The sequence below is a fragment of the Ochotona princeps genome, chromosome 18 (assembly GCF_030435755.1).
Source record: "Ochotona princeps isolate mOchPri1 chromosome 18, mOchPri1.hap1, whole genome shotgun sequence".
Taxonomy (NCBI): Eukaryota; Metazoa; Chordata; class Mammalia; order Lagomorpha; family Ochotonidae; genus Ochotona; species Ochotona princeps.
Window position 1 is genome coordinate 51,676,708 of NC_080849.1, and position 27,301 is coordinate 51,704,008.

General features: G+C 46.3%; 1 protein-coding gene across 2 annotated transcripts in view; it reads left to right on the forward strand.

Moving 5' to 3' along the window:
- Positions 1-3,038: 3,038 nt before the first annotated feature.
- TWSG1 (twisted gastrulation BMP signaling modulator 1) overlaps positions 3,039-27,301 on the forward strand; it is a 37,731-nt gene continuing 13,468 nt past the window's right edge. The window contains exons 1-2 of one of the 2 annotated variants that reach the window (XM_058676957.1): positions 3,039-3,145; positions 4,654-4,811. In XM_058676957.1, coding sequence (XP_058532940.1) covers positions 4,689-4,811 — 123 coding nt within the window. In that variant the 5' untranslated portion in view covers positions 3,039-3,145; positions 4,654-4,688. Of the gene's footprint in view, positions 3,244-4,653; positions 4,812-27,301 lie in introns of both variants that reach the window. The other variant, XM_058676956.1, reaches the window with a different exon arrangement.

Here is a 27,301-nt window from a genome sequence, read left to right on the forward strand (position 1 = left end):
AACTGAAGAAAATAAACTACACAGTTGGGATTAAGTCTGAGGCAACTGTGTTAACAAATGTTACTTGATAAATCATTATATTTGTAAACAAGTAAGTTAATTTGTTCTTGGTTTTCTTGCTTGGATTCCTTTATGGTGTTGATGTGATGAGACATCTACCTTATTTTCACTGACAGTTTTCCATCCATACTTTTTTTTAAAAACACAGAACCTTAATTTTTTTCTTTAGAAAACATCACGTAGGAGAATATTTTTTTTTTTAGATTTATTCATTTTATTACAGCCAGATATACACAGAGGAGGAGAGACAGAGAGGAAGATCTTCCGTCCGATGATTCACTCCCCAAGTGAGCCACAACGGGCAGTGTGCCATCCGAAGCCGGGAACCTGGAACCTCTTCCGGGTCTCCCACGCGGGTGCAGGGTCCCAATGCATTGGGCTGTCCTCAACTGCTTTCTCAGGCCACAAGCAGGGAGCTGGATGGGAAGAGGAGCTGCCGGGATTAGAACTGACGCCCATATGGGATCCCGGGGCGTTGAAGGCGAGGACTTTAGCCGCTAGGCCACGCCGCCGGGCCCAAGGAGACTTTTTTATCAGTAAAGTTGAGTAATTAAGATTGGTGAAAAAAAGAAATTCAAAAGAAATCAAACTAAAACCCCTATTACGTGTTTCTATATTTCTTGGTTCTAACAGGAAGAGCTGAGGGGGTCTTTGATATTAATTCATCTTCTTTCCTCATTGTTTTGATCCCAAGGTGCAATCATTTCCCAACATGGCAAGGCCGGAGGCAGCAGAGAGAGAAGGAAGGACACTTCCAGCCCCAGCAGATCCTTCCTAGCCCCGGAGGTGACCATGACAAGTGAGGGAGGAATGGCTACTTACCTTATTCCGTATCTGTGAACTATCACCATCACCCCCCTACACACAGAGAGGTAAGAATCCCTGCCTGTCACACTGGCTGACCAAGCAGCCGCCCCACCTCCACTGGGCTGTGGGGCCAGAGGCTGGGCGCTTTGCTCTGCCCCACTGCAGGCTAGAACTGCAGCTGTGCTTGACTGAACCATGAGTGTGGAGCTCAGAAGGGGAGAATCCGGACCAATTAGGAGTACCTTCCTTTGCAGGGATACTGAAAAGCCATGCCTCAGCTTCTCCTTGCTTCTCCTCTGGGTTGGATTGGCAGGGGTGACCAGTGGCGCGCAGCAGGGTCCTTACACAGTAGTGATGGCTCAAGTGGCTGAGTTCCTGCTGTCCATGGGAGACCAGATGGAGTTCCAGGCTCCTGGCTGCCAACCTGCCCAGCCCTGATGGTGCAGGCTTTGGGGTAGTGAACCAGTGGGTGGAAGATGGATCACACTCTTCACATTTCAAGTGATAAGCTGGTACAATTTGCAATAAAATAAAAAGTAATTTCCAGGGTATGTGTTTACCCTTGCTGTTAACCTGCCTGCAGACCCATACTGGGAGTATCTTGCCTGGGACCCCAGCTTCCAGAAAATGCACACCTTGGAAGACAAGCCGTGATGACTCAAGTGCTTTGGGTTCCTGACTCCCCGCTGCGTTCCCTGCTTCACCATAAGGGTCTGTTGCAGTATGTGAGTGAGAAAACACTAGACATGTCTAAGGTTTATTAAGGAGTCTTTATTAATCAAGCTTGGTGATAATAGAGCACAATAGCAAATCACAAGTTCATACGGCACTCCAACCAGACATAATCCACCCAATCATAATCCAACCAATCATAACCCCAAAAGGAACAAATAGCCATTACCCTTAAGTCCATCTGTTGAGCTGAAGACCTATGTCCCAGCTTCCCCAGCAATGTAAGTTATCCTAAGAGACATGCAACGAATAACCTGGACACACTTACAAAGCTGCAGACATTCACCTTTCCCTGGCTTCAATGCCCACACTCCATCACTGCTAGGCCTCCCCTCTCCTGGAACTCCTGACAGCACACAAACCAGAAACAACATGACTATGTCCATTGCTCCATCTAAGCAGTACATAGGGGCCATGCTCAGGGGATTACCTGTCCTGGGTCAGCCAAGAGTCGAGGTACCTGAGTAATGAAAGCACCTGGCCAGAGAGCTAGTCCCTGCTTCACAGGCCTTTTAAAGGGGCTTGTGAGGGGAGTGGTTACAGAACAATCCATACCGTCCCCTCTCAGTTGATAGGTGAGTTGCAGGTGGGTGGGAGCGAATACCTTGTGTTGTGGGCTAAGGGGTTGATTAGGATGGACAGGAACAGGAACTGGGCTTGTAGCTAAAAACACCTAGACTAATTGGACTTTCAATATCCTGGCTAATTTAGGATGGGGGTGGTGGCTGAGGATGGAATTAACATTCCATTGCTGTTAGGACCCACCTTAAGGACAGAGGGTAGGGACACAGCCAAATTTCATTTGCCCACTAGCAATGGGTGCTGGCTATCACTGGCTGCACCCCATAACAGCTGCATCGAATGAGAGCTGGCTCTCTCCCTGCCTCTGCTTCTTGACTAAATGGATAAGTAAAGTTTAAAAAGCAGATTTCCAGGTTGCGAGACAAAAACAGTGCAATCGTTGGTTTGCTGTATCATCCTAACTCTCGGTGGGCCGGGCCCCAGCGCGGGGCACCCTCCAGGCGCAGGGGCTGCTGAGGTGGAGCCCAGAAACCCGCTGACGGGAAGCTATGGCCCGGGGTCCGCCCCGCTCCGGGCTGGCCGCTGCCCGGCCTGCCCCACACGGGCCCTGCGGTGAAGAGCCCGGGGCTCGCCTGGAGGCGCCGCACACACTCGGGCGCCCTGCAGCCGAGGGGGCCGGGCTGGCTGTGACAGGACGGTCCTTCGGAGCTGCGCGGGGAACCCAGCGATCCCAGACACCGGAACGAGCGCGGAAGGGCAGCCTGCTCACGGGGCTGCCAGGTGCCCGGATGGGTGCGCCTCGGGGGCGTGGCCTCGGGCGGGCGTGAGCGAGCGCGTGCTCGTGTGTGTGGGTCGAGTGTGCGTGTGTGCCGGGGGGCGGGGTCGTGGAGGGGGCGGGGCTGGGGCGGGGCGCGTGCGCAGCGGATGGAAGAGACGCCTCCCGGCGGGAGCTGGCAGCTGTGGGAGCAGCGCGGGCAGAGCAGCGGGCGCCGGGGAGGACTGCGGGCCGGCCGGTCTCTCCAAGGTGGCCGAGGCTCGCGGGCGCTTCGCGAAGGGTACGGCGGGCGGCGCGGCCGGCCCCGCTCCTAGAGCCGCTGCGGCGCAGCCCGGGCTCGGGGCACGGTGAGCGGGAGCGGGCCGCGGGGTGTGTGTGTGTGGCGGGTCGGGGCGACCTCGGGCCGCGGCCTGGGCCCGGGCTGCTCGGCGCTCCGGCAGCATCCCGCGCCGCCCTCGGTGCAGGCCCGCGCGGGGACGCCCTGGGCCCGGCCCTCACCCTGCGGGAAGGCCGAGGGGTCCCGGAGCTCCGGCTCGGCGGGCCCCCGGCCGGGGAGGACGATTCCCGGGGGGCCGCGGGCGCTGTCAGGGCCGTCGCCCCGCGGAGGCTGGATGCGGGACAGACAGCTTGGACGCGTTGTTGTCGGGGCGGCCTCGGGAAAAGCGAGCGGCTCTTTCCAGGGCCGTTTCCCGGTTCGCGCTCGGCTGCTGCGGAGCCCGGTGGGTTTGCCCGGCGCTCCCCGAGGACGGCCTGGGGTCGCCGCCTGCCTGGCTGCGGGATGGACACCAGCTCTCTGGCCCTCGAGCGTGTGTGCCGGCGGCCCCGGGGATCAGCCCACTGTCTGCGAGGTTCAGCGAGGAGCTGGACGTGCTAGCGGTGTGGAGGCCAGTGCTTGAGGGCCTGGGTCCGGGTCGACCGACTCACGCTGCTTCCAAACCCTTTATTCTTCACCTTCGCCTTGTCTTGCCTTTAGGTGCCTCGTGGGATTTAGAAAGAGCTGGGAATACTCATGGAGCTCCCATAAGCCGCCCTTTTACATGTTACATAACTAATGATCTATTTTATTTGATTATGTTTGGGGGGCGTTTTAACACTAAGGCATTTTATCTTTTTTTTTTTTTTTTTAAGTTTATCAACCCTGTTGCCTGTTTAAGCCTTGTCAGAATTGTGCTGGCCTTCGCTGCCCCTGTTCATTTTTCCCTGCATTATCTTCTGACTTCAAAGAGTCAGTCTCCTTACATTTTAATAAATTACTGAGAGTTCTTACTGCGATTAATGATTTACTGTCCCTTTTGTTCCTGGTTCAGTTATTTAAGGAATCTTGGCGAACTGTTTTCTGAGACAGGCTTTCTTCATGCTAATTATGGTTAGAGACAGAATGAGATAGTTATGAATAATCACTAGGATCGTTTCCATTTTCAAATTGTAAGAGCTGTGAACTCTTGAGTGTGTGACATGGTGATACAGTATCAGTAGTTTTTATGGGGTCCTGACCCTGAGCGGCTGCAAGGCACTGTGTCCGCGCTGTTTTTGCTCGAGGTACTGCAGGCTTCTGGAGAGTTCCCCATCACCATTTCTGGGCAGTCTCGGGTTCTGTGTGAGAGCTTCTGTTTGCAATGTTTACTGCCGTTGACAATGCTGTGAAGTTGATCACTTTTGACATGAACGTGGGTCCTGGTCTGTGCTTAGGTGTTCGTTTTCATATTTCTTTCCTCTAGCTCGTGCCTTTGAATTGAAGTGCTTTTCTTCTTGTTTAGCTCCTTGGAGAGTTGCTGCTTGTCCGTGAAGCATCATGAAGGCGCCCTGTGTGGTCCTGCTCGCCCTTGCCGTCCTGACGCTCCTGACGTGGCTTCCTGTGTCCCTGAGCTGTAACAAAGCACTCTGTGCTAGTGATGTGAGCAAGTGCCTCATCCAGGTATGGCGATGAGCATTCATGGTCACACATGTCGCTGAGCAGTGTCAAGTGCGTGTGTTTACATACACAGAATGTGAATATATGTGTGTAGGGTTTGCTCTAAGGCCCAGTTGTAGGTCAGGGCCTCAGGCAGCGTGTGTGGCACACTGGTGGGTTTTGACACCCACAGTTCTCTTGCATGTAAGTAGGGTGAGTTTCAAGAAGTTCGGTTAGTGTCATATTCCATTTAATATCCTTGCTGTTACAAGGTGATGGCCACACTATTCAGTTGAATTCAGTGGTTTCCTTGTGTAATCAATCTAGTTTATGTAGCAATGAGGCTCAAGGTGATGCAGTAATAGACAGATTGTACCCTGCATTCAACATGTTATCTATTTCTGTGTAACAATTATCCAAAAACACTGCACTTTTATGCGGTTAGTATTTATAATTTCACACAGTGTGTGAGGGTTCAGAATTTGGGAGCCATGTAGCTGGGTAGCTCTGCCTCAATGTCACAGGACTGCAGACACATTGCTGGCTAGCAGTGGAGAATGTGCCTCCCAGAAACTAGAAAAGTCTCCCTTCTGGTCCTTACAGCAAGCCCGGCACAAAGCTCCCAGGGCAAAGTAAGTTCAAGGGATTGGGCAAGGTCCCTGGGGTGAGCAGGTAGGTGCCTGTGGAACTTGGTCTGTGTTTGACTCCAAGGCTCATGGGCCTTTTGACTGAATATACTAGTTACAATTCCCCATAAAATTGTGATAATTAATGATAAACCTCATGTCTTACGTAGCTGTTCCCTTTTCCCACCCTGTTAAACGAGCAGTCGTCTTTTGCCTATTGAGTGTCTGTCTTTATTGGCCCCTCTGGTCTTTGGCTGTGGGCTAATGAATTCAGCAGGCACACATGTGAGCATTCTGTGCTCGGCTGAGGCAGCCAGACTTTCTTGTAATCCCCTCTGTGAGACTAATTGTATACACAGGTATGTGCTAGTGTGGCGATGATTTCCACTCATGATTCTGTTCTTGTTTCTGACATTTTAGTGCTCTTTATGAGTTGAAACTGTAACTGCCCATATTCTGATCACATGTCCTTTGCATTTTAAAACAAGACATGTAACTGGGGAAGTGTCTTGGGTGCTTTTAACCTTGTTACTGTGGATGTTGGCAAGTATAAACAGAGATGAGTGTCTTGGATCAGCAGCAGCAGTTAAAACAGGCGCAGCCTTATGGCTGCCCTCCTTCATCTATACACTCCTGTGCCAGTCCCCCCAGCTGCGGTTTAATTTCCAGAAAATTCAGAACTCTTTGGAATAAAAGCTAATAGTTTTTTTTTTTTTCAGAAGAAGTTAACAGTAGTTATTTTTAGAGATAATACTTCTCCAGTCATCTAGTCTGGATGTGGGAAGTTTGATCTGGCGTGTCTGCGGGCACTTCTGCTGGCACAGATGTCAGCTCAGTGCTGTGGCCGGATGGGGAATCCGGGCCGCTCCACAGGTGCTGGTGGGTGTGATATTTTGCCTGGGTTTGGTTTTGTTTGAGGATTGATGTGTATTTGGAGGGCAGAGTGCTAGACATCTTCCAACTGCTGGTTCTCAGGCCAGACCTAGGAGCCTGGCGCTCCGTCCAGGTTTCCCTGTGTGTGTGCAGGACTGCAGGTCCTGGGCCATCTTCTGTGCTTGCTAAGGTTCACAGGCGGGGAGCTGGATCAGAAGCGAAGCAGGAGTGGCCAGAACCTGGGCTCTGATGTGGGATGTGGCATCGTCGGTGGCAGTTTAGCACACTGCGCTACCGTGCTTGGTCTCAGATTGTTTCACTGGTCACAAAAGTGAGGGAAAGCAGGGCAGTCACTTACGTGTGCACAAATGCAAGCCCCCCCAGGATCGACTCGTGACTTGACTTGTGACAGGCTGCATTGATGCACTGGGGAAGGAGCTGCCACCTCTGCTTCTACATGTCAGGGTTGATAGCATCTCTGCCAGGTGATGGTCAAGAAGAGCTGCACTGGCTGCATTTGAATCCAGTTTTGCCACTTACTGGCCACATGACCTTGGGCAAGTCAGCTCAGCTCTCAACGCCTCAGTTTCTGTATCTGTAAAATAGATACCTGCCTTGTGAGTTATAAGCACTAGGGAAAAGTTCTGCAAGCACTTACATGCAGCCTACATGCTCTAGCAGTCAATTACAACCTTAATTTCTGTTCTGTAGCTCTATTTGAGTCTTCTGTGCTTTATCTACAGGTGATTTCTAAAAGTGGCAATCAGTACCTCATGTTTAGATTATAATAATTATAGAAGTATTTCTGCCATTCATGTAAAAATAAGCCTTGAAAAAAAGCACGTGCTTCCTGCCCATGTGATTGCGATGGCTGCTGTTCGGAGGAGTAGCCTTCATTTCCTGCCCACTTGATGCCTGCTGGCTGTCCAGCTGCCTCCTGCCCAGCCTCTGATGTGTGCCACTACTGAAAGTGCAACCCGTGACCCACCAGGCCAGATTCACTTTTGAGGAACGGGCTGCATTGGCTGACTCTGCACCTGTCTGTGACAGCAAATCCTTACCGCTCTGCCCCTGGCCTGATCACTGCGGCCCCCACCCCTTCAGTCCCAGCATAATAGGAGGTCAGCAGTGCCCGGCTGGGACTTCTCCTGGGGTTACACACACCTAGGGGAGCACTGATGACCACAGGGTTGAGGGGAAGGGCACTGTGGGCCTCAGAGTGTCCAGAGTCTCCAGGACAGGAAAGTCCTTCACCCTGGAGAAGTGACTCACAGGCCACAGCTGTCTGTAACGAGCTCAGCCAGAAACCTGTGTGGATTGTCTACTTCAAGTAAATATTTTGTGGGATAAGCACGATGGCTCAGTTGGCTAATCTTCACCTGCGTGTGCTAACAGCCCATATGGGCACCAGTGCGTGTCCCAGCTGCTCCATTCCTAATCAAGCTGCCTACTTATGGCCTGGGAAAGCAGTAGAAGATGGCCCAAAGCTTTGCGACCCTGCACCTATGTGGGTGACCTGGAAGAAGCTCCTGGCTCCTGGTTTAGGATTAGCTCAGGTCTGGCCATTGCAGTCTTCTGGGGAGTGAGCCAGCAGATGGGAAATCTCTCTGTCTCCCCTTCTTTCTGTAAATCCATCTTTCCAATAAAAATACATAAATTAAAAACAAATGTGCCTGGCGCAGTAGCCTAGTGGCTAAAGTCCTCTCCCACAGTACACCTGGATCCCTTATGGGTGCTGCATCTAATCCTGGCCTCCCTGCTTCTCATCTGACTCCCTACTTGTGGCCTGGGAAAGCAATTGAGGACAGCCCGAGCCTCTGTGCCCCTGCACCCTTGTGGAAGACCAGGAAGAAGCTCTGGCTTTGGAACGGCTCAGCTCCGGCCGTTGTGGCTACTTGGAGAGTGAATCATCAGATGGAAGATCTTTCTCTGTCTCTGCTCCTCTGTGTATATCTGACTTTCCAATAAAAGTAAATAAATCTTAAACAATTAAGTAAGCATTGTCGACCAATGGGGGTAAGGACATCTAGCCCACAGGTCATAGAAGTCCTGAGAAATCCTTTGGGATTTCTCTGCTAAGGCAACTGTGACCAAGACCTGAACTTGAATAAATCTAGAGTGGGCTCATTTTTAGATTGCTGCCTTTATATGGCTGGTGAGTAATGGTATGAGTATCCAAATGGCAGAGAAAATGTTCCCCACCTCTGTCTGGCGTTGTATGATCAGTGACAACATTTCCTTTCTGGAATGACTGTTTTTCTTGAGTTTCTGATCCTCTTTCTTGCATCATCACTGTTTTCCTGCTGAACAGAGTTCCCAGTCTTGGTGTTTGCAGACCTGATGGCTGTCCTAGAACTGCAGCAGGCTATAAGGGAGTAGCTTTTCCTGCTTGCATTTCTGAGTTTGTTCCATTGTTTCTTGCATTATGAGTGCTGGTTCCAGGCCTTGCTGCTCCACTTCCCCTTGGTCTCCCTGCTAATGTGCTAATGTACCCAGAAAGGCAGTAGGGGATGGCAAGTGCTTAGGCCCCTGCATCCCACAGAGAGACCCAGATGGCGTCCGCGTCCTGGACAAGGCCTGGCCCAGCCCCTGCTGTTGGGTTCATTAGTGGGAAGATTCCTGTCTGTTCTCCCCTCAAATCTGCCCTTCTGTTACATTTAAAGAAGATTTACTCTCTCCTTTTGTTGTGACTTGAGTTCATGTAACTTCCTAAGAAAGTGTGGGAAATAAACTTTCTAGTCCTGCATATCTTGAAAATGGGTACATAGGGCCCTGCGTGATAGCGTAGCAGCTGAAGTTCTCGCCTTGAACATGCTGGGATTCCATGTGGGCACCGGTTCTAATCCCGGCAGCCCTGCTTCCCATCCAGCTCCCTGCTTGTGGCCTGCGAAAGCAGTGGAGGACAGCCCAAAGTCTTGGGACCCTGCACCCGTGTGAGAGACCCGGAAGAGGATCCTGGCTTCAGATTGGCTCAGCTCCAGCCGTCGTGCTCACTTGGGGAGTGAAACTCGGGACGGAAGATCTTCCTCTCTGTCTCTCCTCCGCTGTGTATCTGCCTTGCCAGTCAAAATAAATAAATCTTTAAAAAAAAAAATAGAAAGTGTGTACATAATCGATGGTTTGGCTGCATCTAGAATTCTGTTAAATTCTTTTCTCTCATAACTTTGAAGACGTGTGTCTGTGACCGCGGTGTTCCATGTTGCTGATAAGAGATCTCCTGCCTGCCTGGGTCTTGTTTCTACAGTAGACCTTGCTAGCTGTTTCTTCTCCCTGGAAACTTCTGCTGTTATCTCCCTTTCCTTGTGAAGTATAAACCAGAGGTCCTGGTATGGCACTTTCATCCATTTGGAGCACCCTGTGAATTTTTGGGGAAAATGTCAGTTTCGAGCCAAAGACAAAATTCTTGCTCTTGTATCTACATATTCCCCTTCTGTTATTAGTTAACAGTTAAGATTGTTTTGTGTGTTTGTAACTTCAAAAAAAAAAAAAAGATTCTGATTCAACCTTTCAAAGTGTATAATTAAGTTTTTTTAAAAAAGATTTATTTATTTGAAAGTAAAATTTACAGGGAGAATGAGAGACAGAAAGCTTTCCAGTCGGCTGGTTCATTCCTTAAGAGGCTGCAATGGCCGGGGCTGAGCTGATCCGGAGCCCTGAGCCCGGAGCCTCTTCCGAGTCTCTACGTGGGTGCAGGGTCCCAAGGCTTTGGGCCGTCCTTGATTGCTTTCCCAGGCCCCAGACAGGGAGCTGGAAAGGAAGTGGGCAGCTGGGACAGTAACCGGCGCGCATATGGGAGACCAGTGATTGCAAGGTGAGGAATTATCCACTAGGCTACCATGCTGGGTCCAATTAGGTGGTTTTGATTTTTTGTTGCATGAGTTGGAATAGGTGTCTCACAGAGGAAAATTTACAGTTTGGACAATGAGAGTGGTGGTGGGGTAGAAATGAAAGTTTAATTGAGGAACAGACTCCTGTTGACCAGGAGGGACCCCAAGGAATGTTCCAGTAAGATTTTGGACAGAACTATAGGGATTTCCTGTCAATTGAGCAGTTCTCCACGTAGTTTCTATATTGGGGGTCTGATTTTTCCTCAGCATGTTCATTAGGGGTCTGGTCTCAGTTGAGAAGGATTTATCTTACATACCTATCAGGAAGTGGTAATGGTCTCTGATCAGCTGAGAAATGTTATCTTGCTAACCAGAAATAAGATGAAAGAAGTTGATGACCACTTCAGAGAAGTCACAGTTGAAAAATGTTGGCCAGCTGAGATGTATGTGGTCTGGTGTGAGGGCAGAACCTGATGTGTTTTTTCTTTTCCTTTCTTTTTCAATAAGGTTTTATTTCTTTATTTCAAAGTCAGTGTCAGAGAGTGAGAAAGAGTGAGAGAGAGAGAGAGAGAGATTCCACGCAGTGATTTACTCCGGAAATAGCTACAATGGCCTGAGCTGGGCCAGTCTGAAGGCAGGATCCAGTAGCTTCCAGGTTTCCCACAGGGTGCAGAGGCTCAAGCATTTGGGCCATCCTCCACTGGCATCATCAGAGAGCTGGCCTGGAAGTGGAGCAGCCGGGACATGATCCCAGATGGCACGTCGGGCGCACAGGCCTGGTTTCTCTGTGTTCTTTGTGGCGCAGGACCGCTCCTGTCTCAGGACCCACTTGTCCCTCTCTGCCTGTTCTCTTTCTGCCTCCTCACATGTCCACAGAGTTGTGCATCCATCACCACAATCTAACTTTAGAACATTGTTTGCCTTTGAAAGAAACCCACTTTCTTTAGTGCTCATTCCCCCTTCCCTCCCTCCTGTGTGTAGGTAACCATTCATTTACTCTCTGTCTATATGCCTGTTAGGAACTTTTAACTTAAATGGACTTGTACAATGTATTCTATGTCTGACTTCTTTCCTATTTTCTTTATATGTTTTCTGTAAGCCTCTTATCAGATATATGATTTGTAAATATTTTCATAGTTTGTTTTTTACCTTCTTTATTACAAAATGAAATCTAACCCGTTTGTCCTTTGGTTGCTTCTATTTTGGTGTTGTATTTAAGAAACTGTTAGTTAAAGTCTTACAGATTTGTCATGCAGTTTTTGAAGAGTGTTTTAGTTTTAGGTATTACATTTAGATCTAGATTGCAATTAGAGTTGGTTTTTGTATATGCTATGAGATACAGAGAGGTCTAATTTCATTATTTTGTCCCAGTACCAGCACTCTCTCCCCCCACTAAACAACAGTGCAGTTCTTGTTCAAAAATCACTTGACCATGAATGTAAGACTTGCTTATAAATTCTCATTTCTGTTCCATTAGTCTGTAGGTCTGTCTGTCTGACAGAACCACATTATCTTGATTTCTGTAGCTTTGTAATGTGTTTTGAAAATAGGAAGTATAAATTGTCAATTTTGTTCTTTTCAAGATTGTTTAGGCTGTACTAGAACCTTGTATTTCTGTGTGAATTGTAGCATTAGCATATTAATACTATATTCAAGGTAGTTAAGATTTTAAAAAATACAATGAACTTTGCTTTTTAGAAAAGCTTCCGGTTTCCGGGAGAGTCGAGCTGAGGAGTCTTCACGTGTTCCTTTGCCATGCACTTCTGCTGGCTCCCCATTGTCAACATCTTGAGTTAGTGTGGTGTACTTGCTCCTGCGGATGGGCCAGTGCTGATACACGGTTATCAGCTGGAATCCACAGTTCATATGAGGTTCATGCTCTGTGTTGTGTTGTACCTTTCTGAGGGTTTTGAGAATTGCCTGATGTAATGTATCTGCCATTACACAATTCAGAATAGTTTTCACTCCCTAAAAATACTCTGTGCTCCAATCTGTTTATCTCTCCCTCCCACAAAGTCCCTAGTAGTCATGGGTCTTTTTTGTTGTCTCTGGTTTTGCCGTTTCCAAGGTATTATGGAGTTGGAATCGCAAAGCAGGTGTTCTTTTCAGATTGGCTTCTGTCGCTTGACAATATGCAGTTGTTTCCTTTATGCCTTTCGTCCTGGCTTTATAGCTCCTCTCTTTGTATCTCTGACTTCCCATTGTGTGCATGCATGCACTAGGTTCTGTTGTAAAACTGTTGCATATTTGCTTATCCATTGCATGTTGAAGAAAATCTTGGTTGTTTCGAAAATTGGTTAGTTCTGAGTAAATCTGCTGTAAGTATCCTTTTTTGTGGATGTACATTTTCACTTCATTAGGGTGAATACCAAGAAATGCAGGTGTTGGATTGTATGGTAAAAGTATGATTAGCTTTGAAGGAAATTGCCAAGCTATTTTCCAAAGTGGCTGCATCTGTTTTTGGCGGTGTGTGTACTGCCCATCCCTGCCAGCAGCACGCAATTGCCTTGTGGCCCAGCATCCTCAGCAGCGTTTGGTGTTATCACTCCGCTACTGACTGTATAGAATGTATTAGATCTTTTCTATCCTGTCATAACTTCTTATTTATACCTTGGGAAATGTAATTTGTTTTCCTTTTATTTCTAGTGAGATTTTCAGTTTTAGATGTAACTTTACAATGGCAGTGCTTGTTAGATTTCCGAGGTAGCCCTGCTCACCTGTTTTCAGCGGCGTCACTTTGTTAGCTATCTCTGAGGATACTTACTAGTGGAGGTGGGTGACCCCCCCACTCTGTTACCTGGATTAGCCCTCCCCCTTTTTTCCGTTTAATTTTCTTCTGTTTTGTATGACAGATTTGCCTCAAATGTGTAACATTCCTTTTTTTTTAAGATTTATTTATTTTTATTACAAAGTCAGATATACAGAGAGGAGGAGAGACAGAGAGGAGATCTTCCGCCAATGATTCACTCCCAAGTGAGCCGCAACAGCCAGTGTGCCATCCGAAGCCGGGAACCTGGAACCTCTTCCGGGTCTCCCACGCGGGTGCAGGGTCCCAAATCCTTGGGCCGTCCTCAACTGCTTTCCCAGGCCACAGTCAAGGAGCTGGATGGGAAGTGGAGCTGCCGGGATTAGAACCGGCACCCATATGGGATCCTGGGGCGTTCAAGGCGGGGACTTTAGTCGCTAGGCCATGGTGCCGGGACCCGTAATGTGTAACATTCCTTAGCTGTCCATCTGTGGTTGAGAATGAAGTGATTGAAAACTTGCTTTGGAGTTGTGTGTTGGGATGGAGTTCTCAGACTGGAGGGCTCCACTTGAAGCTGTTGGTCCTGCTCTATTCTCTGCTGTGAGGCTGATCATTTTATTAAAGAGAACATCTCGTTTGTTTTGAGTTGTTGGCTTTCTTGTGATTAGAGTCTGTCAGCAGATGCGGGATTCGTGTGGGGGTGGCCCTGGCATGTGATACAAACTGTCTGTGCCCGCTTCAGTCCTCTTTCTCTTCAGCTGAAGGACAGGCTAGCTGTTGGTATTTTACATATGAATAATCATTAACCAGGCTCCTCTCAAGGACTTCAGGAGATGCTCAGGGTTAAGTGGAAAATTGTGAATATACAATTTCCTAGGGGAAGGTTCATAGCTTTGAAGAGGCTGAGTGGTTGATGGTTCTGAGAAGATTAGACACTGCCCAGGCTTGTTTACGTTGCAGCATACTGAGTTACCCACTTTGATATTCAACAGAGTACAGGGCACATTGACTTTAGATGACAGTAACAGCTTTTCTGCTTAAACTTGCAGAGCGTGTACAGATATGACTGTGTATGGAGGGAGGTGAAAGTAGGCAAAAGACAAAGCTGCCATGCTATAGAAGCTTAAGGCAGATATTACTTCCCTCCTACAGGGAACGTAGAAGTCCCTTATATTGGCTTGGTTTAATCTGAACATCTTGTAGTGTTGAAATGGTGTACTATGAGGATAAATTAGAACATTTGTTTATACTGAGCCCTCTGCACTCATGAAATCACTAAATATAACAGATTTTCCCTGGAAGCTCATAGTTATGTAAATATTTTTTCCTAGTGTGGTTTCAAGGCAGTGCAGTCATTCCTGCCACTCCTATAATTTGCTATGCATGGGTAGTCCCTATATAAATATTTATTTTGTGCTTCTGACAGGAAATAAGTCTAACTTTAAACATCAAGAAAGTAAAATCATCATTTTGGTGTACTTCTTCCTCATATTATGAGTGTTTTCTCTATCCTATTTCAGGGGGAAATATTGATGATACAGCATTTTGCTTTTAAAAAGGTCTTTACCACTTTCTTTCGTTTTTGTAAAAAGAATTGCTAAATATTTATGCTTAACTCTCGTCATCTTCAGGGTCTTCTTTAGAATTTAATCATCAGGCCTGGTGTAAAGGCTCAGTTGGTTAATTCCTCACCTTGCATCTCCCGGGATGCCATATGGGCACCGGTTTGTGTCCCAGCTGCTCCGCTCCCACCCAGCTCCTTGCCTGTGGCCTGGGAATGCAGCTAAGGATGGCCCAAAGCTATGGGACCCTGGACCATGTGGGAGACCTGAAAGAAGCTCCTGGCTGCTGACTTTGTACCAGCTCAGCTCCGGCCATTGTGGCCACTTGGGGAGTAAACCAATGGACAGAAGATGGATTACAGTGTGGTTTTATTTTGTGAACATTATTTTCTTGTATTTTTTTTTTTTTTTCTTTTTCGGGCTACTTCCTCACTTAAAAAAAAAAAAAAAAAAACCCTAACCTGTTTTGTCCAGATTTCTTTAAAAACTGTTGAGATTCTTTGAAGTTAATATCCAAGGGTAGTAAGTTAGGCTTGAGATAATTTAAAGGAAAAATGAATCAATCCCGTCTGAGTGATTAGTGCAAATATAGTAGCTGTCAAAACGTCTAAGTGAAAATTAGAATTTATTTTCATGGATCACTGCACCCGTTGAATCACTGTAGTAAAACAAAAATGAAGATTTCACTTGGACATGTGCCAATTTTCAGACTGCATAAACTCAGGAAAGCAGTAAAATAACACTCATTTATCCATCACTTCACCCCCACAGTGGTGATGTATATCTACCCCAGTCACTGCACTGGGAAGCAGTGGAGGATGGCCCCTGCCCGTGGGAAGACTTGGGTAAAGCTGCTGGTTCCTGACTGTCCCAGCCCAGTCTGACAGCTGTAGCTCTGTGAAGAGTGGAACCGGGGGTGAGGACCAGTTCCTCTTTCTCCACTAACTCAGCCTTCCAAAGAAAAAAAAGACATGATGCCTTTGATACATATTGGTAGTTCATGAGTATATGTGTGGATTTATATGCTTATGTATTTGGCTGAGAGAATTTTTGTTTCCAGTATTGATTTACTTTTATTTCTTTTATTTCAGGGACAAGGTTGACTAACCTATTAGAATTGATAAAGAATAGCATGACAATGAATTCTGCTTGATATTTTGGTTTAGAGTTTGGAGATCTTAAATATCACCAGGTCAAAACAGGTTCGTTACAACACTATCTAATTGGGCCCAGTGTGGTCCTCGCCTTGCACATTCTGGGATTCCATATGGGCACCGGTTCTAATCCCAGCAGCCCCGCTTCCCATCCAGCTCCCTGCTTTTAGCCTGGGAAGCAGTGGAGGACAGCCCAAAGTCTTGGGACCCTGTACCCATGTGGGAGACCCGGAAGAGGCTTTGGGCTCCTGGTTTCAGATCAGCACAGCTCTGGCTGTTGCAGCAATTTAAAGAAAAAAAAAAAGCACAATAAGTAAAATAAAATATCCTCAAACAATTTTTTCCAATTCAAAAGAATAAACTATCATAGTTAGTGTGGTTTTTTAAAAAATATTTTTATTGGAAAGTCAGATATACAGAGAGGAGGAGAGACAGAGAAGAGGCTCTTTAGTCCGATGATTCATTCCCCAAGTGGCCACCACGGCCAGAGCTGCGCTGATCCGAAGCCAGGAGCCTGAAGCCTCTTCTAGGTCTCCCACACAGGAGCCAAGGCTTTCGGCCATACTCAACTGCTCTCCCTGGCCACAAGCAGGGAGCTGGAAGGGGAATGTTGCTGCCAATATTAGAACCAGTGCCCATTTGGGATCCCAGCGCATGCAAGGTGAGTACTTTAGCCACTAGGCTCCCATGCCGGGCCCGATTTATTTGTTCTTAAATATCCATTTGACCAAATTAAGAGGTTGTAAAAGTGTATGAGCAAGTTCTAGTTTAGTGCTCTATCGATTACTGATGTTTACACAGTATTCCTTTGATTAGATTTCTTACATTCTTATTTTTTTTAGAACAAGGTAGTATAAATACTTATGGTTTATTTAACAGTGTTTTCAAATCCCAGTTTGTGTTTTTGAGTCTTTGTTGTACAAATGTTAATGAATTGGGTCTTAAGTAAGAAGTCTTAGATGTTTTTGTTTTGCATCAGTAATTAACATATCACTAGAATATTAATTGTATGTAGCATAATTTTTTCTCATTGAAGTTATGTAAAGGTGCTTGTTAATGCAGTAGGTAGCATGGCAGTCTCAAAAAGTTATTTAGAATGGAGCATGTATGGTGGTTTTGCAGCTAATCCTCTGTTTTAGCGCCAGCATCCCTTATGGGTGCTGGTGTGCGGCTGCCCACTTCAGCTCCAGCTCTTCGCTTATGGCCTAGTAAGGCAGCAGAGGATGGCCCAAAGCTTTGGGCTGCTGTACCCACATGGAAGACCCAGAAGAAGGTCTTGGCTCCCCAGCTTCAGTTCAGCTCAATTCAGCTCTGGCTGTTACAGCTTTTTGGGGAGTGAAGCAGTGGATGGAAGACCCCTGTCTATATCTTTAAGGTCTCCTTCTCTTTCTGTAAAATCTTCCTTTCAAATAAAATAAATCCCTCTATATATTTAAGTGTCTTTTAAAAAAAAAGATTTATTTTTATTACAAAGTCAGACATATAGAGAGGAAGATCTTCCATCTGGTGGTTCACTCCCCAAGTGGCCGCAACGGCTGGAGCTGTGCCAATACGGAGCCAGGAGCCAGGAACTTCTTCCGGGTCTCCCACGTGGATGCAGGGTCCCAAAGCTTTGGGCTGTCCTCAACTGCTTTCCCAGGCCACAAGCAGGGAGCTGGATGGGAAGTGGAACTGCCAGGATTAGAACCAGTGCCCATATGGGACCCCTGCATGTTCAAGGCGAGTACTTTAACCACTATGCTATCGTGTCAGGCCCTAAAGTGTCTTTAAAGTAATTTTTAAAAACTGCACTCTGGCATTTAAAACTGATATTTTGTGTAACACTCAGTTCCCCCCCTTGTAGACATTAATAAAATACCTTTAAAAATTTCTAAAAATTTATTTTTATTGAAAATGCAGGACTACAGAGAGAAGGAGATGTAGATAGAAAAATGTTCTGTCCACTGGTTCATGCCCTAAGTGGTCACAATGGCCAGAGGGGAGCCAGTCCAAAGTCAGGAACCAAGATCTTTCTCCAGGTTTCCCATATGGGACAGGGTCCCAAGGCTTCAGCCGTCCTTGACTGTTTTCCCAGGCCGCAAGCAGCCAGCTGGATGGGAAGTGGAGCAGCTGGGACATGAACTGGTGATCATATGGGATTGCAGTGCATATAAGGCGAGGATTTAGCCACTGAGCCATCGCACTGGGCCCAGTAAAGTATATTTTAAATGAGTCGATTATTTCTCCAAATTTTCACCATAGCATATTCATTTTATATAAGCTTTTGAAAGACGATTTTATGTACGTATTTGGGAGACAAGTTTCCCATCAAGTAGCTCATTCCCTAAGTGCCTCCCATGGCCCGTGTGGATGAAGCCAAGGGCTGTGAACTCAGTCTGGCACCTAGGGGACTGGCAGAAACTCAACCAGCCGAGTCATCACTGCTGTCAGGAGCCAGAGCCAAGGGTCAGCCCTGGGCACTTCAGCAGGAGATGTGAGAGAGAGAGCCTGCCCATCTGCTTTGCCACCTTTGAAATGGCTGCAGTAGCCGGGGCTGGGCCAGGTCAGACCCCAGAACTCCATCCTGCTCTCCCACACAGGATAAAGGGTGGCAGGGGCGCAAGAATTTGGGCCATTCTCTGTTGCCCTCCTCATGTGCATTAGTATGGAACCAGATCAAAAGTGGAACAGCTAACCAATCAGCCAAACTGCTGTAGGCGATGTCTTTACCCACTGAGCCACAGTGCCAGCTCTAGAGGTGGGCAACTTAACCCATGTCTGCAGCATCCCACATGCTCACTCAGACTTTTTAGATGGCTTGCCAAACTCAAAGTATTCATCCTTACCTATTGAGGATAGGTCAAAAGTGTAAATTTATTTTCCATTTAGTATGGAGTTTTGACTTTTCCATCCTGAGGTCATTGAACATTGGACTACCAGAATGTCTAGGTCTGTAATTCAGACAAAGTCAAATGTCGTATTCCTCAGTACCTTGGGTCTAACAAGGAGGCAGTGCTGGCAGGAAAAGCGTGCGTCAGCTACAGGTGTGTGGACTGAGAAAAGCATGTGTAAAGCCACAGGTTACGGACTCAGAAGTCCCCAGACCACTGATCCCCAGCCTCATACTCTCTCTGAGACCAGCAGACCAGGAAAGAGCAGGTGATACAGTCATTACCTGGCCGAAGCAACAAGAATCGAGCATTGAATTCCATGTTCACTGGTTTTGCGACTCTTAGTGAAAAGTACCTATTTTACTTTTAAAAACAGTGGTTAAACTTAGGCATTAGCACTTCCATATAGTAAGAGTGAAAGATGTGAGAACTTTTGATTGAACAACCCATGGGTAACTTAAATTTAATTATTAGCTCATTTTCTTTAAGAAATATTAGTAACTAAAATTATTGAAATGCAAAATTACTGAGAAATAAGCTTTCTGTTTCCCATTCCCATGTCTAATAAAAAAGGATATCTAACCTACGTAAAATAGTTCAGATCTCAGCCACTTCCCAATTAAATGATATCATCTTTAAGTTATAACTTTATTTGAATAAAAATGAGGGCGATAGCCACCCTTGGAGGGGCTTTTTGAGAGGGAGGGCAGCAGTGTGTCGGTGTCAGCGGAAGCCACCTGGGAGCTCTGGGGGAGGTGGCGGCACTAGGGAGTGGGAAACATTGAGTCCGCTTTTATTTTGGACTGCTGTGAGCCTTCTGTTCACATATTCCATTTGGCTGAGTACTACCCAAGTTTAGTCATAGTAAAGTTAATAAAACATACAAATAGCCTGGTTCAAAAAAACGTTTCCAAATTTCAAGTCATGCTTTCTGTTGAAGAAGTGGAAATTTTGAAATAATAGTAAGATGGAAGCTAATGAAGTGTTGACTAAAGACCGAGAAAAGGGAGACTGACGTTGTGATGCGGTGGGCTCAGTCACCACCTGGAATGCTTGCACGCTCTGTCAGGGTGCCAGTCTGAGCCCTGCCTACTGGTGGCTTCCTCCTGGCCACCCAGGCTTCCAGTTAGCTCCCTCTGTTGCCTCCTCAGACCAGCAGAGGAAGACCCAAGGGCTTCGGACCCTCCCTCCTTCATGCAAGACCTGAATGAAATTTCTGGTTCTTGGTTTTTGGCCTAACCCTGGCTGCCGTGAGCACTGGAGAGTGAACCAGTGGTTGGAAGGCCTCTACACACACAGAGAGACACTTCTCTGTTGTTCTGCCTTTAAAATCAATAACAAATCATTTAAAAACACTGAGAAAATGGATGACATAAAATAGAGACTGTTTCTGAATTTTGGCATGCAGGGTGTTTGCCTGTGTGGGGTGGGCATTTGGTACAGATTAAGGCACCATTTGGAAGCCCAGATCTGGGCTTCCACTTTCAGATCCGGCTTAGTGCTCCGGCACATCCTGGGAGGTAGCAGGAGGTGGCTCAGGTGGTTGGGCCTCGTCCTCTGTGGGAGACCTGCGTTTGAATTTCTGTCACCTGGACATTCATGGAGGAAACCAGCACAAAGGAGGCCTTTTGTCTACTTCTTGCTCCCTCGTTCTAATAAAAAAATTTTAAATTAAGTGTGGGGCCAGGCATGGTAGCCTAGTGACTAATACCGCCTCGATTTGCAGTCACCAGGATGCCATCTGGGTGCTGATTTGTGTCCTGGCTGCTCCTCTTCCCATTCAGCTCCTGGGAAAACAATAGATGATGGTTCAAAGCCTTGGGGCCCTGCATCTGTGTGGGAGAGCCAGAAGAAGCTCTGGGTTCTTGGCTTCAGATCGGCTCGGCTCCAGCTGTTGCAGCCGCTTGGGGAGTGAACCAGTGGACACAAAATCTTTCTCCCTGTTTCTCCTTCTCTCTGTAAATCTGTCTTTCTAATAAACAAAACGAAACAAAACTTTTAAGAAAAATCAAGTGAATGTACAGTCTTACAATCATTCATTGTTTATAACCATTGATATTTTCCTGCTGTTTTATTTTTATTTGTTGAAATCTTACTTAGTGCACCCATGAAGCTGGTGACTATAACGTACATTAAAAGTACGTGATCTCAGGCCTGGTGCAGTAGGCTAGCAGCTGAAGTACTCACATTGCACACACTGGGATCCCATATGGGCGCCAATCCGTATCCTGGCAGCCCCGCTTCCCCTCTAGCTCCCTGCTTGTGGCCTGGGACAGCAGCCAAGGACGGCCCAGAGCCCCCAAAGCTGTGGGACCCTGCACCACATGGGAGACCCTGAGGAGCTCCTAGCTCCGGGCTTCGGATTGGCTCGGCTTTGGCTGTTGTGGCCGCCTGGGGAGTGAATCAGCAGATGGAAGAGTTTCCTCTCTGTCTCTCCTCCTCTCTGTATATCTGATTTTTCCAATTAAAAAATAAATCTTTTTTTAAAATACATGCTCTCAGGTATGCATGTGGAACCATTGGTTAAGCTGTTGCCTGTGACACTGGCATCGCATAGGAATGCCTGTTTAGCTTCCAGCTACTACTGTGGTGATCCGGCTTCTGCTAATGCACCCAAGAAAGAACTACAAGATTCAGCAAGTGTTGGATCCCTTACCACCCATGTGAGGCCCAGGTGGAGCTTTTGGTTAGAGCCTGGTCTAGCTGTGGCACCTGCATCGCACATGGGTGCCAGCAAAGGATGCAGTTGCTCCACTTCTGATTCAGCTCCCTCCTGGTGTGCCGAGTCCGGGAAAGCAGCAGAGGACGGCCCAAGGCCCTGGAACCCTGCCCTCTAAATGGGAGACCAAGAGGTTCCTTGCTGTGGCCTGGAAAGTGAATCAGCACATGGAAGAGCTCTTCCTTGCTGCCTCTTCCTTTTTCTGTGTAACTTTTTCAAATAAAGACATGAATCATCTAAAAATAAATTTAATCTCTAAAAACTGTGATCTCAGGTAACACAATATTAAGTTGTGAACTGAATGTATAGGTATTAAATTGATAGATTCTTTTATGACAGGGTGGTGCATATGTTTTTTAATTTTAAATGTTTATTTAAATAATTAAGTTCTTTGGAAAGCAGAGAACTTCTCTCAAAGACTGGATTGGGTTGAAGCCCGAAGCCAGGGGTTCAGTCTAATTCTCCTCCGTGGGTGGCTGGGCCCTGCTGCTTCTCAAGGTGCGTGTTGTCAGGAAGCTGGAATCAGATAGGTGGGGCTCACACCCAGACACTGACATGGAGTGTGCTGTGCCAAATACCTGTCCCAAAAGTGCTGATTTTAAGAATCCAGATGGTGTATAATCACCATTTTCTCAGAAATGCGTAAGATTTTGCCAAAATGGGTAACATTTGTGTTTTTCTTCATTCTACTCTGAAATACATTTTCTGAAGTCTTTACTGTAGCGGTTGATTGAATTATGCAATCGAGTGCTTTGGGTTGACTTGATTAAATAACTTTTTAAAAGATTTATTTATTTATTTATTTATTTATTTATATTTGAAATGAAGATTTACACAAATAGAAGAGTCAGAGAGATCTTCCATTCACTGATTCACTCCCCAAATGGCCACAAGAGGGTGGAGCTGGGCCAGGCCAAAGGCAGGAGCCTTGGAACCCCATCCAGGTCTCCCACGTGGGTGCAGGGGCCAAGCTTTTGGGCCATCCTCTTCTGCTTTCCCAGGCACATTAGCAAGGAGCTGAAGCAGTTGGGACTCAAGAATGTGCCCATGTGGGATGCTGGCACTGCAGGTAGAAGCTTAACTTACTATGCCCCAGCACCAGCCCCATTGAATTCTTTATTATAAAAACCTTAAGGTGTTTTTATCTTGGCTCCAGCCTTTTTAGAGTTCACTTATATCATGATAACTGAATTGTCTAAAGACAAAATTATCTTTCAAATATCCTGAAGAAAAGATTGGGGGTATTTTTATGTTTTATTTTTATATTGCATATATATATATATGTGTGTGTGTGTGTATATCATATTTTATGTGCTTATTTTTCCTTTATTATGTGTGTTTTCTGTAATCTTTGATTCAGTCGGCATTTGAGTTATTTTTTTTTTGGTTTTTCCAGTACTTGAATTCAGAGCAGTTTATGAATTTTTTATATTTAGAAACATTCATTCTAACTGTATTTTGTTTGCTGCGAATAAAATTGAAATATACAATATGAAGTATATTTATGACCAAATATTATTCAATATTTAAAGACATGAGGCATGAATACGAAGGAATCTGTTACTCAGTGAGCTCTGCGTAGCTGCCATTCAGACTGTTTATATGTGGAATCTCATTGTTTGTTTCTTAAGACAGTAAACACAAGGCAAATGATTTCCATGTATTTTTGCTGTGAGATTTTTGAGATCCTAAATGCCTTCTTTTACGCTTACTTGTATTCACAATAGTACTTTTCTACTGGAAAATGACGTGTGATTTTTGAAAATTAAAAAATATAAATGCTGAATGGAAGGTTGGTTTGCGGGGCCTGGTGGTCTTTTCTGTCTCTTTACAGAGAAAATGTGAACTGTGGGGAATGTCCATGCATTGGAGAGTTACTTGCTCACATGACTAAAAGTTAGGTTTTTTGTAAAACAGATTTATTTTTTGTTGAAAGGGTTGATTGGGAGAGAGAGAGAGAGAGAGAGAGAGAGAGAGAGAGAGAATATGAATCTTCATCCACTGGTTCACTTTCCAAATGTCCACAGTGGCAGGAGCTGAACCAATCTGAAGCCAGGAGCCAAGAGCCTCTTCAGGCTCTCCTGTGTGGTGCAGAGTTTCAGGGCTGTAGACTGTCCTCTGCTGCTGTCTCAGGCTCTAAGGGGGCTGGAGCAGAAGTGGAGTAACTGGGACAGGAACTGGCACCTCTGTAGGATGCTGACACTACAGCGCAGGGAATTAGCCTGATGCACCACCGTACTGGCACCTAAAATTTCTGGGTTTTTGTTTGTTTGTTTGTTTGTTTTTCCTTTCTTCCTTCCTCCCTGCCTTTCTTCTTTCCTTACTTTGCTTGTAGGCCACTAAAAATTTTCTTAATTATTATGATTGCATTTATTTTTTATAGAAACTAAAGTGTTTTATTCTTTACTGTAGCAAGGTAGAAACAAATATTGGCATTGATACTGCTGCTTGGCATCCACCAGTTTTAGAAGTGGTCCAGTCTTAACCCAGATTTTGGTCTTTTTAACAGTACACCAGTTAATCTTGTCCTGAGATCACTTCATCCACAGCTCTCCTGTGCAGGTTTTTGCTTTGTGTCCCATCACTGCATTGTCAGTTAATAAGCTTAATGTTGCAGGATATTCCCTGCCACAGCAGCCAGGGAATGTGGAGAACATGCATCCGAGAGGACCTGGTGAAGTTCATTTAAATCCAGTCAAGTCCAAGCAACTTTTAAGTAGGCTAATTGGCTTTAATTTTCCCATTTGTTTTTCCCCAGTAGCTTAAAAAGTAAACAACTAAGACAATAAAGGGATATTTCCTATTTAGACCATTAATTAAAGTTTGGAACAAACTTCTTTTCTGTGACCAAGTGGCGATTTTCATAAAACCAAACCAAAAAGAAGAAAAAGTCTCAGTGTCCCTAACTGATGATTTAAAAAAAAAAAATTCAGAAACTGTTCTAGCAGCAGACAGGTTTTATGAAGAAGCGAGTCACAGCACATAGCTTTGGCACCTCTGCTTTTGTAGATTTCCATGTAAGTTTGAGCTCGTCTGAATCAGCATTGGCACTCTGTGATGGAGACTTCATAGTTCTCACCAAGTGCCTGCTTGCTTATTGCCTACAGCACAAAGTACAGCTTGGGCTTACAGAATTCTGGAGTCCTGACATAGTACACTTATACAGTCACAAATCATTCTGACCTCAGACTACTGAGTCAGTTAGAAAACTCCACAAACTTGGATTCCTGACAATGCTATGTAACAGTTAGGGGGAATTTCTGCAGATGACAAAAACAAGGTGTTAACATTTTTGTTGCAATGATCTGACTCCAGTAGTTTAGACAAGTAGTAAAATGAATTTAATAGGAGTAAGTTTTATAACTGATGTTTAATTTCAAAAGCACAGCATTGGCTTAGAAAAACAGGGTGGGGCGAGTGTGGTTGACTCAGTAGGCGAAGACTCTGCTCTGCAGCACTGGCATCCTATATGGGCATTAGTTTGTGTCCCGGGACTCCACTTATGATCCAACTCTGCTTATGACCTGGGAAAGCAGTGGATGGTGGCCCAGGGCCCTGGGACCCTGCACCCACTTGGGAGTTGGCTCCCAGCTTTGGATCAGCTGAGCTCTGGATACTGTGGCCATTTGAGGAGTGAACCAATGGATGGAAGATCTTTCTCTCTCCCTCTCTCCTTCCCTCTTTAACTCTGCCTTTCAAATATGTAGTGCCCCAAATCATGATGGTAAGAGCTCTGGTCTGCTTCTTGCCAGTTGTGTTATTCCCTGTAAGAAGTGGAGGGAGACCACTTAAGACCATCACGGTTTTCACTCAGGACAGGGCTAGCTGAGGGATGACCACATTTAACGCCACAGGCAGGTGTCTGGCCTTACAGTTAAGATGCTGCTTGCAATCGTCACGTTCCACACCTGCAGGCCTAGATCCAAGTCTCAGCTCTGCTTCCCGTCCCGGCTCTCGGCTGATGTGCACTCTGGGAGCAGCAGGTGTCGGCTCAGGCTTATGGGTCCTATCACCCAAGTGGGAGACATGGGTTAAGTTCCTGCCTTCTGGCTTTTGACTTTAGCCTGGGCCAGCCCTGACTGGTGCAGGCATTGGGCAGGAAACCAGCTGATGGCAGTATTCTCTGCCTCAGAAAAAAATAATTAATTTAAGGAGTTATTTATTTTATTGGGAAGTCAGATGTTACAGAAAGGAGAGACACAGAGAAAGACTCTCTGTCGGTAGTTAACTTACGAAGTGGCCACAATGACCAAAGCTGAACTGATCTAAAGCCAAGAGCCAAGAGTCCCTCCAGGCCTCCCACGCGTGTGCAGGGTCTCAAGGCCCTGGGCCATCCTCAGTTGCCTTCCCAGACTACACTCAGGGAGCTGGACAGAAAGTGGAGCAGCCAGGACACAAACTGGTGCCCACATGGGATCCCAGTGCATACAAGATGAGGACTTAAACCATCAGGCTGCTGTGCCAGGCCCAAAATTGATTTCTTCAAAATATAAAATTGATGTCATATCATAGGGAACAATGGAAGAGATCATTGGGAGTGTCTGATCAAAAGTGAGCAGATAGGGAATAAAAGGTATTCTTTCATTTTGTTTATTTTTTTTTTAAAAATTTCACTGTTGCTTATATAATTGAAAAGGATGCACATCCACATGGACCCGCTGGTTAGGGTGGGGAGGGTCGAGGCAAGAAGGAAGGTTAGTGGGACAAATGTTTCCCTCCTGTGTCTGCTGGGGGCGGGAGAGAGGGCACGAGCCCCTGCTGTCATCACCTGGGGATGGGGGAACAGTCATCTGATGACACCTTAGACTCCAGTGTGGGAAAGTGTTTCCAAAGGTACTGTTTGATTGATTTTTATAGTTCTTTTTTTAAAGATTGATTTATTTTTATTTTATTTAAAGTCAGATATACAGAGAGGAGGAGAGGCAGAGAGGAAGATAGTCTCTCTGATGATTCACTCCCCAAGTGACCACAATGGCCGGAGGTACCCTTATTCAAAGCCAGGAGCCAGGAGTTCTTCCTGATTTCCCATGTGGGTGCAGGGTCCAAGGCTTTGGGCCATCCTCCACTGCTTTCCCAGGCCACAAGCAGGGAGCTGGATGGGAAGCTGCTGGGATTAGAATTGGTGCTCATATGGGATCCTGGTGCATTCAAGGCAAGGATTTTAGCTGCTAGGCTACTGTGCCGGGCCCTGATTTTGATAGTTCTGAGAAGTTGTTGGTTTTGTTGCTCCAAGATTGAAGAAGCTTTCCAAGGTCTAGTGGCTGACCAGGTCCACCTTAGTGCTAAGTCTACAGACCAGGAACGTGTTGCGCAGCTTGACCAGGAGAGTGGTCCAACCAGTTCTGCTTTTCATCCTCAGAGGAGACACTCGACATCCTCTGCTGGCCTAGGTGATCTGGCTGTGCTGTCCACCAGGTGCATCTGGGCAGGCGTTAACTAAGGAAGCCCCGTCCCAAGAACATGCCCTCCCGGGTTAGACCACATATCTTGGGATTTTTAAATAGAGCTTTTTTTATGGAAGTGACTAAAGCCTACTCCATTTAATAATGAAATAGCCACATCTGTCAGAGGACTGGAGCCAAGAAGCAAAGCTTTATGAGAATGCAGAATGACTTTTGCTCTTGGTCAGTGTACTTCTGGTTGTCACTTCTCCTCAGGGCAGGTTTCTAAGCTCTGTCACCCACAGGTCTACAGTTTGATTTTACTTATTGCAGTTGGCACATGGCTCTTTGTTTGCAGTCACTTGTGTCACTCCCTCCAGCAAGTTCCAGGTCTGGGTTCTTATGTTAGATTTCATCATGGTCTCCATAGCCCCAGCTCCTGGCTCACCACTCTCCGCCTCCTGTGATACTTTGCTCAGGCTGCACCGTTGTCTGTACAACCTTTCTCCCACCTCCGGTCGGAGCAGGTCTCAGGATTAGGGAGACACCAGGTGTCTTATATGGCTAGGTTGTTGGTGATACTGATCTTTCTGGAACCTGTTGGCTGTTAGCTCTGGGGGCCACATGGACCTATTTTAACCCATATGATGTTGAAGTCCATATTATTTTCCCTGTGGGACCAGTGCAATGCACTGAGCTCAGTGAATCCTCTCCCAGCTCAGCACATGTGCAGCTCACTGTTGCCCCTATAGTCCT